This window comes from Perissodus microlepis, chromosome 5, assembly GCF_051167445.1.
Source record: "Perissodus microlepis isolate ML-2025 ecotype Zambia chromosome 5, ASM5116744v1, whole genome shotgun sequence".
NCBI classification, from domain to species: Eukaryota; Metazoa; Chordata; class Actinopteri; order Cichliformes; family Cichlidae; genus Perissodus; species Perissodus microlepis.
This window is the reverse complement of record NC_140465.1, coordinates 16545593-16558743: the sequence shown is the minus strand read 5'-3', so window position 1 is coordinate 16558743 and position 13151 is coordinate 16545593. Positions and strand designations below refer to the sequence as shown.

At 39.6% G+C, this 13151-nt stretch overlaps 1 protein-coding gene across 1 annotated transcript; it reads left to right on the top strand.

Annotated features, from left to right (window-relative positions):
• Positions 1-3229: 3229 nt before the first annotated feature.
• On the top strand, positions 3230-12412 carry pfkmb (phosphofructokinase, muscle b). The gene is made up of 23 exons (XM_084928297.1): positions 3230-3343; positions 3505-4081; positions 6259-6332; positions 6743-6820; positions 7096-7285; positions 7504-7669; positions 7758-7802; positions 8210-8318; positions 8410-8505; positions 8589-8681; positions 8770-8895; positions 9077-9141; positions 9238-9301; positions 9425-9571; positions 9716-9786; positions 9900-9987; positions 10861-11013; positions 11106-11270; positions 11370-11431; positions 11517-11628; positions 11730-11829; positions 11936-12041; positions 12170-12412. The coding sequence occupies exons 2-23, from the start codon at positions 3997-3999 to the stop codon at positions 12309-12311; spliced, it is 2337 nt and encodes a 778-aa protein (XP_084784423.1). The 5' UTR covers positions 3230-3343; positions 3505-3996; the 3' UTR covers positions 12312-12412.
• The last annotated feature ends 739 nt before the right edge of the window (positions 12413-13151 follow it).

The following is a 13151-nucleotide window of genomic DNA, read 5'->3' as shown; positions in this document are numbered from 1 at the left end:
TGTATTGATCCATCTGGTTTATTACAGCCAGTGTGAGTGTTAACAGTGTCAGGAAGACAGGAGCAGGGATTACCTGGAAATGGTGCTATTGATTGGGGTTCGCCTCAGGAGAGAGCTGCATGTCACTCAAACCACCAGGGGCACACAATTTTTCGAAAGATGGTGCACAAAGCTTCCTTTTGTCCACAGTGATGTATCTGCTTTAGAGGTCATTTTACTGAAGGGAAGGTGTTTTCTTAAAGGGGCTGCTGTGAGTCGTGACCTTCACAGATGACATGAGTTGATGAATCACAACAATAGAAAACCATTTAACTTAAAGCTCTTTTTTAAACTATCATGATGCATGAGCTTGTCTGGTTGTGTATGTGCGCCCAAAGTCTTAATCTATTCCTATGACACAGAATTAGACTTTGAGACCTTGAAAGGTTTTTTTTTAGAAAAAGGTGAGGACGTGGTGTTACAGTTAAGATTTGGTTTAATGTTAGGATACGTCATGGGTTGGGGCGTCCATTATATTAGTGGGGGTCCTCAAAAATATAGTGTGGCTGTGTGTATAATGCATGTTCTTTGTCAGTCTGCCTGTGCTTCACTGCTGTAATCTTAACCTGTGTTGGTATGAGAGCCACTCCAGTGTCATTGTCACATGGCTGCATAGCTTGCTGGCTGCAAAGTCAGCCATCGGTTTAAAAAACACTGACCCCATTTAACATGACACCACTGTTATAATGTCATACTGTACCAACAGAGAGACATTAAACCAGTTTGTCAGCTCTTTAAATAAATTTGGCAAAGTTATAATGAACTGAACTACAGAACACATCGTCTGGCGAGTTCAACTCCGTGCGGCATACGGCAATTTTGAAGGTACAGACAGTTGTTTTTTGAGGTTATTTAATCGGAAAAAATAATAATTGTATTTTTTTATTAGTTTGTAATTAAATCTTCCAACAAATTGATGCATCCTCGTAAACTTAGAATTAATCTATCAAAAATACATAGGAGGGGGCGCCATTTGTGGAAGCTCTACCACCTTAGATATTGTGGCCAATATGAACATTTTTATTCTGCCTAGTCATGTTTTATGTATGTGGCTAGAGATCAGCCGACATATGTAGTACACCAACGGCAGAGGAGAAGAGAATTTGTGGGCATTTGCATGCCATGGATGAAAATTTTAATTCATGTCTGCACCTTCAAACTCAAGATATGAAGGACTAAACCTATGTTTTATCATTGGCAAAGGAGTCTCCTTCACCAAATAAGTGAACACATGAAGGAAAGAGAAAATCTGGATAAACGTCAGACCCTTCCTCCTCAGCTCAGGCCTCATCTCTTCAACTGAAGTCAGAGCTCGAGTGCACATAAATTTCTGAAACAAGTAAGCATGCTTATACAACTGCATGCTTACTTGTTTCAGAAATTGTCACAATTGCTAATTGTCAGCAGATCAGACATGAATTTTAACCCTGGTCCTTTGTCTTCTTCAGGGCTTCTTTGCAGTAGCCAGTGTGCACATTTGGGGCAGTGTGGATCATGATGCCACTTGGCTTTGTACTGGAATTGTGTGTAGTAGTATTGGAGCAATTTTAATAGCATATATGTCCTTATTTCCTAACCGAATATTCACCAGGACTGGTGGATTTTTTTTAAAATTTTGTTTCATTAATTGATTTGCATTTAGTACATATTTATATAATTAATAAAATTGCTCGTAACTGGGCTTTTACTGGACATTTTTGACTTCAGTATTTGTATAAATTTTATAGTTGTAACCCCTCTTACGGTGCAAACTACAGGCAACTACAGGTGGCATTTTGCTAGGAACCAAAGCAATTGCAAAGAGGATTTTTGGTACAATAATGTGTACCTCTTTGCAACCAATTTCACCTAGCAACTGACTGGTCTCTAGGCCTGAGTGACTGGGGCCAAAAACATCCTAAAGATCTTCTGACTATTTTAGCACTTTACCAATTCCCTTTTGTTTTTGAAGCCTAAACCCACTGTCTCACTCGTTAACACAAACCAAAACATGATCTTAATACATCCACCCAGCCGTCTGACTGCTGCAGACACTTGCAATTTGTATCTGATTACCCAACATGCTTAAACGATGAAGGTCACTACTCCACAATGAAGAAGTGATATCAAAGCTATTAATACAGATCAGAATGGTTTCAAAGGAACAGAGGTACTGGGAGGATGTGGCACTCGGGGCTCCTCATTGCTCTGTGGCTTCTTTGTGCCACCCTGTTGGCCTGCTTGCTCCTCTGGCTAAGAAAGAAGTGCCAAGGTAAAATTTGTTCCTTTGTGTGTTTTGGGATGGGCCCATATGGTCTATGTTTCACTCTGTGTTTTATTCAAATTGCAGTATGAGACCGGTTGACTGGTTGAATTTGTTTTCAGGAACTTTTGACGTGTTGTTTTTATTTTTATTTTGGTAAATTGTCATGCCTTACCGGGTAGTAAATACAGAAAAATGAACCGGTTTGACATATTCAGTTAGGATGACTGTGCATTTTCACAGTAATGGGGGAAATGAGGGGAGGGGTTCCTGTGAGGTTTATAGATAGCAGCTCCTGCGTCTATTTAAAGTCAGCTTCAACAAGCTAACTGCAACAGATGAAACTGTTGCAGTTAGCTTGTTGTCATATTGATCCTTACTTTTCATATATAATCAATTCACACATGCATCGATATCAAAAATTGACATCTCACACATTGGTGTTTTGTTTAACTATTGTGGGTTAAGTAATGAGTTTCATCTAGCTTTGTTTTGTCTCATTTTTCATCTAACACATAGCAATATAGTTAATTCAACATTAATTTAGGAGACCAAAAATAATGTATTTCGTTCTGCCGTGCTGATTCCTCAATTAATTCAGCTTCTTCAGCTGTGATTCATCAAACATTTTTAAAAACTGCAAAAACCCTCTGGACTGATACACAAACAAGCCCGTACCCACATCTGTTGGAGGTGTAATACTGTGCTGCATGTAATTACTCATCTGATTCATAACTGTGCATGTCAACAGGGGACTAACAAGGTATAATGTTATATATATATATATATATATACACATATATATACATATATATATATATATATATTATCATGTGTTTTTTGTTTGTTTTTCGGCATTCATTCCTAAGGAGCCAGCCTATCAACTGCAGCCTGTAGCAAAACACAAAAAAGATAAAGCCTGTGGGAGTAAACTAACTGCAATGTACAGATAGAGGATGTTGCAGAGGGATCACTAATGCTTTAAATTACAAAATGGATAGGAGAGAAAATGCTGAAGGATAATGCTGGAGAAGCTCATCTTTTGTAGAGAGGGTCTGTCATGTGAGTGAAATGCCAGTTTGCACTTTAAAGTGACTTATGGGTGTGCTTTTTGTAAAAAAATAAATAAATAAATAACCAGTGATTCATGTACAGTTAAGTCACATACAGCTGTGGTAGGATCATAGTTTAGATAACATTGTATTCTAATTCTTCCTCCACAGGTGGTGATGACCTCTCAGCAGAGGATGCTGGTAAGCCAGACTGCAATTAAAGTAAACACCATCACCGCCAGCATTGATCTGTGCAGCATTCCTCTGACTTGGCTTGAGAGTACAACCTTGCCATGCTCCTATTCAGTGGCGGTGGGCATTGTTAGATTGGCTGTACTGTAGCCCAATGGCCTTACGGGACATCATGGGGGCAAACCATATTTTGAGGAAGGGGGGTTGGTAGAGCGTGTGTGTGTGTGTGTGTGTGTGTGTGTGTGTGTGTGTGTGTGTGTCTGTGTGTGTGTCTAAATGCGTAAGCACAACTATGTGTGCCTCGAATGTCTGCCAACAGGATAGTTGGGCTGTGCACTTTTGCAACTGTTACTACTTTCCATAACAGGCAGGCTGACTTAGAGGCTCCTTGTACTGTACACAGTACAGCAGGGTGGCAGGGATTTCTGCACTCAAGGTCTCTTTCTCCCAGTCAGCTTCAGCTCCAGGACCATGGCACAACAGAGTCCTACCGACCCCACGAAGATGGGAGTGGGTCGGGCAATTGCCGTGCTTACCTCCGGAGGCGATGCCCAGGGTAAGTAGATGGTCTCCGGGGAGCATGGTGTGCCCAGGCAGTATTGCTGTTGTTTTGTTTCAGCAGGTGGCAGATCTGACTGGTGAAAATCAGCACTTAGGGACTCATCAGCAGTGACAATACAGTCAAGAATTTAAGTCTTGTCTTTGAAACTGTTTTTGGTTGTCAAAGACAAATAATCAATATAATGAATACAAACTGTGCATATATAACAATGAATTTGACTTAACACTGTAAATCAGTTTTAGCTAAATTACTAAGAATGGCCCAGACAAACTTCACTGCCATGTTTAATCACCACAGCAGCTCTATTTTAATATCAACTGTAACTACTTGCAAATTTTTACTCACTGATCATATTTAATGATTTTCCTTCTAAAGAGTAAAACTACTGAGCTATCCACTCTTATGGATAACTTATGTAAAAGGGCAGCATGAAGGACTTCACCCAGACGTGGTAGAACTACAGACAGAGATAGATGCTCCCCTGACCTTTAACTTGATGAGGAATATCTCCACTGTGACCTTTGGGAGGCGTGTCAGTGACCCCACACAATCCTGTAGTGTAAGCATGTGAGGCAGTGAGCTATTCAAATGATTCCTTTTTTTTCCATCTCAAATGTATAAGATCCTTGAACAGAGTGCAAAACTGGATATCTCTAACCTTTCTTTATTTTCCTAAAATACATAATCCTCATTAGAACTTGTATGTCATTTACCAAGTTTCTTCCTCCTCTCCTTCCACCTTTCTCTGTAGAACTGTATCTGTTATGGGGGCTAATTTTAGAGGCGTGACCTTTCTATCATGTGTTTGTAAAGGGGGGAGATAGAGTGGGAGTGCAGTCCAATTCTTCCTTACTCTCCTCTCCTTTTTTACACCGTAAGTGGAGATGCTCTTGACACCCTTAAAGTTAATTTTCCATATCTTGTCCTTTAAACAACCCCTTCAAAAGAGCAGACACAGGCCCAGTTTCCTTTCCAGCAGTTTACCGCTATCATCTCTCTTGTGGTTCTTGATGCTCCCATTTGGTGTTTATCAGCTGATGAAGCATGTTAATATGAAGTCTAAAAAAAGAACTGTCATTATACTTGCAGAGATTAGTTGTGCTAAATCAGTGCAGATTATTATCAAAGAAAATGGTGCCTTGGAATGAGTAAATAGCCTACTCGAGTTACCACACTAACTTAGAGACAACCAGACAGACTTTGATGTAAAACTAAAAATAATGCAAGCAAGGGTGGAATATTCTTAATTGATCCCCACGAGGCTGAGGTGTAAAAATCGGCTGTGAAAATATGCTAATCCAGTTATCATAAGTTTTTAAGAAGGGCATAATTTTGAACTTTTAACTGTATTTTCATGCATTTTACAGCTTTTCCTATCAATAAAGACCTCTCTTATGGCCATTTACATACCACTATAATAGATAAACAAATAACAGAAACCTTCCTGTGTTTTTTTTTCACTCCATTTCTCATTTCTGTTTTTTAACAATGTGTCCAGTAATAAAAGAGTAGAATATTTTTGTTAATAAATATAAACTTGTATTTGATAATTGCAGGACAGTCTGCAGAATGAGCTACCAGAACCTTTTCTGTCATTTTACACAATTTTATTTCTAACAATTTATGTCCAAAGAGTTGTGGTGACTTTGTTATGCAGAAAACTGGGATATATTGTTGTAATTGACTTTGCATTGCTTTTTCTCATACTAAATTATCTTAAGGATTAAATGTGCAGTTAAACATCTCTGTACTGATAGAAAAAGGTGTTTCATTGATCTAACTTACCCGAGATCGAAGTGGACTGTATGACCCCCATATTGTAAAAGGAGTGTGATGTCCCTGCCATAGGTAAAGAAAATCTGTAGGATTAGGAGCGGTGGATATTCATGCATGTAGCTTCTGGGGGCCAGCTCCACGTGTAACCACGTGTGTTTTTGATGGCAGTGGGAGTACAAGGAGAACAAGAAACCTCTACGCAAAAGCACTTTAGCCCAGGTTTGAACCCAGAACCCTCTGGCTGTGGGCAATGGTACAAAACTTTAAACCACTCAGACTTTAAATCATTAAACATACATATGTTAGGCAGGAAGTTGCTGAAGTGCCACATCTATCCCAAAAATTTAAACCAAACTTTTGTGCTGTCATAAGTTTCCTATACATTATTCCTGCAGGTATGAACGCAGCTGTGAGGGCCGTAGTCCGAGTGGGAATTTACACTGGAGCCAAGGTCTTCTTTGTGCATGAGGTAAATTCTGCTTTTAACTTCATCTGGTTTCTTCAGATTAATCATTGTAAACACAGATTCAAGAGCTCCAGGTGGTATGTTCAGTTTTGGCATGATGTTTGTGCAACAAACCAAAACTACCATACCTAATATTGTTATTCAGTTAATACTACCGTTAACAGTAAATATATAATAAAATAAAAAGGGTATGCTTGTTATTTTTCCTTTTAAATTTTAAAAATATTATTTGATTCTATATGGCATATATTCCACTGCCTAATATTCCCACCATAATAACAAAATCAACTGACGGAGTACAGTGGCTGACTATATAATCACTAAGTACACAGATTCCCGTATCATTAAGCGCCAAGCTTGATCCAAGATATGACCCTTTTCACTGAGGTGATATTGTTCTTGTTTGTTAACAGGGTTACCAGGGTCTAGTAGATGGAGGAGAGCATATCCGCCCTGCTACGTGGGAGAGTGTGTCAATGATGCTGCAGCTGGTGAGAACACACAAGGATGCAAAAACTGCTGGGTTTTCATTTTTGTTTGTTTTATTGTTTTTTATGTTAAAAAATGGTCACAGACTAACTTTTTGCTACACTCTAGAGCAGTAGATCAAACTAGCAGCTAAATATCAGCATTTTTAAATTGCAATACTAAATAGAAATTAAACATTTGTGCTTAGATTTTGTATAATTGCAGCTGCCATTCTCCTTATTAGCCTCTTTGTGATTCTTGTCGGGGTCTGAAACCCTTCTTCATTGCCTGATGTCAGGGTGGGACTGTGATCGGCAGCGCCCGCTGTCAGGACTTCCGAACCAAGGAGGGTCGCACAAAGGCTGCTTGTAACTTAGTCAAGCTGGGTATTACCAACCTGTGTGTGATTGGAGGTGATGGCAGCTTGACGGGTGCAAACCAATTCAGAACAGAGTGGAGCGAGCTGCTGGCAGACCTTGTTAAAGCCGGTGAGAAACACAGAATTCACTTTTCTTAGCGACAGAATAAACTCATGTTGTTATGAAACATCCATCATTTTCTAAACTACTTATCCAGTTCAGGGTCGTCTATGCCTGGCGCCGATTCTGGATCACCAGCCAATCACAGGGCTAGTTATGGAACGTGGCGTGGTGCATTTCACTGCTGTTAGCCTATTTGTCAAGTGTTTTGTCATTTTGGTCCTCAGGTAAGATCACGGCAAATGAGGCCAAGTCCGCTTCCCACCTTAATATTGTTGGCATGGTGGGCTCCATTGACAATGACTTCTGTGGAACTGACATGACCATCGGCACTGATTCTGCCCTGCATCGCATCATAGAGATCGTGGATGCCATCACCACCACCGCACAGAGGTATGCCCAGAGGCATTTGCGTTTTTAAATGTGAACAAAGGAGACAACTGATTTCAGAACTCCTGACCAAAAATCTGTTATTGTGCAGTCACCAGAGGACCTTCATCCTGGAGGTAATGGGCAGGCACTGTGGGTAAGTACAGCTTGTGTGAGTGTTTTGTGCGCGTCAGTGCAAGTGTCAGTTCAGTGGTCACAAAGCTGTAATTACATTATCTCTGTGGAACCGCAGAATATGGCACTGACACCAAAATAGATGAATTGTGTGTGATATATGTGTGTTCAAGTTATGTCATCCCAGTTTCTTTAAAAATAATCCACAAATTCTTGATATCATCTCTAAAATTGAGGGCAATGTTTGTTTGTTTTTATCCTATGTTTACTTGGTCACATTGCTTTATCATGTTTGTTATTATCATTATTCTAGGAATTAGTTTTACAACAAAAATCTCATTTTAATATGTACCCAATATTAGCGTTAGATATTTTAGTTTTAGAAGTTTTAGAAAAAATATTACTTGGTTTTGTTTGTTTGGTTTCCAGTTACCTGGCTTTGGTGACAGCTCTAGCCTGTGGTGCTGACTGGGTGTTCATCCCAGAGATGCCCCCAGATGATGGATGGGAGGAGCATCTGTTCAGAAGACTAACAGAGGTGGATTTCACATTCATGTTCACTTTGGCTTCATTACAGTCCATACATGAAAAGTGAATTGCGATACTGTGTTTTACTCTGTCCCTCTTAGCAAAGAGGCCGTGGCACCCGCTTGAATATTATCATTGTTGCAGAGGGAGCGATGGACCGCCAAGGTAAACCAATCACCTGTGATCATGTCAAACAGGTCAGTATTGGCAGTACTCCAGAATACCACATTAAGCTCAACTATAGTTAGAAAGACTGCTCATAAGTCATCTGTCTGTGCAGCTGGTATCAAAGAAACTAGGTTTTGACACCCGCACAACCATCTTGGGCCACGTGCAGAGAGGAGGGACTCCCTCTGCCTTTGATAGAATCCTGGTAATGTCTCAGTAAGATCTTCACAATGAATCACCGGCTGGTATTGTTTTCTTTATAAAGTTAACTGTGTAAAAAAAATGTGTTTCAGGCAAGCAGAATGGGAGTGGAATCAGTTATGGCTCTACTGGAGGCCACACCAGAGACTCCTGCTTGTGTGGTCAGCTTGTCGGGAAACATGGCTGTCAGACTTCCGCTCATGGAGTGTGTGCAAGTGGTGAGTTAAGATCCTAAGCACACAAAAAGTCAGATTTCGACACACGGGATCTTCTAAGTATCCAATATGGAATATATAACGTGTACGAGATACTGTAGGCAAGCTATAATTGGCTTTGGGGTTGATATTTTAGAATATCTGACCTGGATTTTTGTTTTCCTTCCATCTTCACCTATATCAGACTAAAGATGTCACAACAGCCATGGCTGAGGGGCGGTATGATGATGCGGTGAAGCTCAGGGGAAAGTGAGACATGTACTTTTGTGTTGCTAATACGAAATGCTCATGTGCTGCAATAATTTTTCAATGTCTATATTTTTTTGTTCTAATTTCTGGCAACAGGAGTTTTGAGAACAACTGGAACACTTACAAGATGCTGGCTCATGTCCGCCCCCCAGAGGCAAAGGTTTGAAACTGCCGTGCTACCAAATAAATTGTCTTTCAGTCATTAAGCCTCATTGAAAAACGATATCTCTCTGTAAATATTTTTAATAAAAATCAAATATCTCTGTAAATATTTCTTTGCCAGAGTAATATCAACATCGCCATACTGAATGTGGGAGCTCCGTGTTCTGGAATGAATGCTGCAGTCCGTTCAGCTGTCAGAACTGGACTCCTCCAGGGCCACCAGATGTTGGCTGTGCATGATGGCTTCGATGGCTTGGCCCATGGAATTGTAATCTAATTGCATGCAAAAAATAATAATTAAATAAATAAGCCAGACCAGGGACCGTTTACTGTTTAAGCATTTAAACAGCTGTTTACCATAACTGTGCACAGCCATGACATACGATAGAGCACATGCTCTGTGACTCCACAGATTGAGCCCATTGGCTGGTCTGGAGTGGCAGGATGGACTGGAAAGGGGGGCTCCTTCCTGGGCACAAAGAGGTGAGAGGTGACAAGTGCAGTAATGAGAGTGCGTGTTACAAGTCTTACATCTCCATAACTTTTATCTTAGGGAGATATAATCTATTATCATGTGGCTTTCTTCTGTTCTGAAGATCCCTGCCTCAGGAGTTCATGGAGAAGATCAGTGTGAGCATCACTAAGTTCAACATTCATGCTGTGATCATTATCGGAGGCTTTGAGGTGAGCAGCATTAGACTGTGATAATGCCACAGGTAGATCAGTATTCACACCATAACCTACATATTTTAGGTTTGAGCAGGGATAAAGAGTAAATGCAGGTATTGTTATTATTATTATCATTATTATTATTATTCATTAAGTAGTTTTGTTTAAAAGGGACCATGTACAGTATTAGCATAAATGTTGCCATTTAATGCATTGTATCAGAGTAAGCTTAAGTTGATTTCTTTTATAATTTAAAAATATTAATACACAAAACAGTACATTCAGGAAAACAAACAAACAATGTATTTGATGCAGCATTTCACATCTCTTTAACACAGTAATAACGTATTTAACATGTGTTTACATTTGCACCCATGAGGGAGCGTCCAATTCCCACTTGGAGAATGACAAAACACAAAGTCCAAAGCTAGAGCCAGCTGTGCCATAGGTCAGCTACCCTCTCTATTTTTAACTTTCACAGTTAAAAATAGAACCCAGACCTCTTACAGTGTAGGTTGCCTTCAGACTGCAGCATGTAGTAGGCTCTGGCCTACACAGAAAATCAGGAAAATGTGACAGCTGAGCTTGTAGTGTAGAGCATCTGTGCACTAGAGTGGAAGCACAACCCAGTACATGCACCTTCAATTAACCCAAAACAAGCACAGAAACAGGTTCACAGCAATTGCAAAACATACACACACACACACACACACACACACACACACACAAAACCAACCCTCGGTCAGTGCCAGTTACCCACAACAAATGTGGAGGTGAGTTTCTGTGTGGAGGAAACCACTCTACTCTGTTTCAATATCTTCCTGCCACATTGAGAGCACATAAACAAGAACGACAGACACTCGTTCTTTTACTGTTTTCTCCTCATAGGCATTTTTGGGAGGTCTGCAGTTGGTGCAAGCTAGAGAGAAATACGAGGAGCTGTGTATCCCACTCGTTGTTGTTCCCGCTACTGTGTCCAACAATGTTCCTGGATCCGACTTCAGCATTGGTGCTGACACTGCCCTCAACACCATAACTATGGTAAATCTCTTATTTGGCACACTCTTAAGCACAACAAAACATCAAAGTCCTATGCAGCACATTGTTTTCTTCTCATGTGTCTGCATTTGTAGACGTGCGACAGGATCAAGCAATCTGCTGCTGGAACCAAGAGAAGAGTATTCATTATAGAGACTATGGGAGGATACTGCGGCTATCTGGCGACCACGGCTGCTTTAGCAGGTGGAGCTGATGCAGCCTACATTTATGAAGAGCATTTCAACATTCATGACTTAGAGGTTTGTCTGTCTCATTATGAGAATCACTGATTGATATGTGGATATTTTTAAACACAGGTTTCTGATTCTTGACTTCAAAAAAAAATAATTAATTTGTAGCTAAATGTGGAACATCTGGTGGAGAAGATGAAGACTACAGTGAAGAGAGGACTCATTCTGAGGTTTGAGGGAATTATCAGCATTATTACATTTATAGGGTTCACCATTGGAGGTCATATCTTATCTGTTATTCTACTTTTGTTTTAGAAATGAGAAGTGCAATGCAAACTACACCACTGACTTTATCTTCAACCTGTACTCAGAGGAGGGTAAGGGCGTGTTTGACTGCAGGAAGAACGTCCTTGGGCATATGCAGCAGGTGCACTGCTTAATGAAGATCTTCTTGTTTTTTTGTTTCCAAGATCATTATTTGACACCCAGTTCAATATTATGCATTAAAGGAAACCTGTATGTTATCAGGGTGGAACCCCTAGTCCTTTTGACAGGAATTTTGGCACAAAGATGGGGATGAAGTCTGTCCTGTGGTTGACTGACAAGCTGAAGGAATGCTACAGACATGGTGAGATTTCAGTATACCTCAGAAAGCAAAATGTTGTATTGACTTGCTGACCATCGATGTTCCCTGTGCTAATGCCACTTGTGCTATTTAAACCTTAAACCTCAAGGTCGCATCTTCGCCAACTCTCAGGATTCAGCCTGCATGTTGGGCATGAGGAAGAGAGCTTTGGTTTTTCAGCCTCTGGCAGAACTGTCAGAACAGACTGACTTTGAGTGAGACCGCATTTCTATTCTTTTCTGCTATCTAGTGCGCTGAAATAACTAAATGCAAATTCAGAAAGAATGTTTTACATATTTACTCAGGAATTTGATCTCTTGATTTCATTGATTTCCCTCTGCAGTCATCGTATTCCAAAGACTCAGTGGTGGCTAAAGCTGAGGCCCATCTTGAAAATCCTGGCCAAATACAAGGTCAGCCTGGACATCTCTGAAAAGACTGCAATGGAGCATGTCATCAAGAAGAGAGGCTTAGTTAATCAGTAGTTCAGCTGTGGGCTTATTTATAAGGCATGGGCACATGACCTGACTGTCTTCTTTGAAAGCACTTTGTAAACCATGTTTAAGGAGAGTGCAATATAAATAAAGCTATTAATTTAAAAAAAATTGTCTCACAGTGGACTCCTTCACCAAATCCCAAGGTGATCAATTTCCTTCATTGCTTATCTCACTGCTGCTGCTGCTGTGCAAAAAAGGTTTTTGTCTATTTTATGCACCCAAATATAATGCCTGTCACTTTATTTCAATCTAAAGTTTATATAAAATACAGCTTTTCAGTTATCTGTAACTGTTTCCCTTTATATGAGAGCTGTCCAATATTACATTAGATTTCTTCTACTCTTTTAACCACATTTTAGACTCAAAATGTGCTCTGAAATACCAGTGTCACTGTGCATTATTATTAATTAATAATTAATTATTATTAATAATTATGATAATTAAGTACAACATGGCACTAATACCTTTAACATATAAATGAAATAATGAGCTATCTTTGATTTATATGGGCTGAAAATAGATTGTGATTGACTGTTTCATTTGAAACATGTAAATATAAATAACAGAGCAACAGAAAACAAAGTAAAAATCAAAACAAAATTAAGTCACCATGAATAACTCCATATGCCACACAATTTAAATGTCTAGTAAGGAGTAGGATGAAATACTCTTTGCACCCCCATGGCGTTATTTAATAGTTTACAAACATGTGTTCCTCAATATAATATATAATACGACAATGGACATGTATAATTATTTACAAGCATAAAGTTTAATTACTGCTTATAATATTTTTCTTAATTTAAGATTTTGACAATGAGTTCTCAG

Coding starts and splice junctions, on each gene's coding strand:
- pfkmb (XM_084928297.1), top strand. CDS start 3,997: ATGGCACAACAGAGTCCTACCGACCCCACGAAGATGGGAGTGGGTCGG. Junction 8,319..8,409: donor TGTTCAGAAGACTAACAGAG/GTGGATTTCACA, acceptor TGTCCCTCTTAG/CAAAGAGGCCGTGGCACCCG. Junction 9,988..10,860: donor TCATTATCGGAGGCTTTGAG/GTGAGCAGCATT, acceptor TTCTCCTCATAG/GCATTTTTGGGAGGTCTGCA.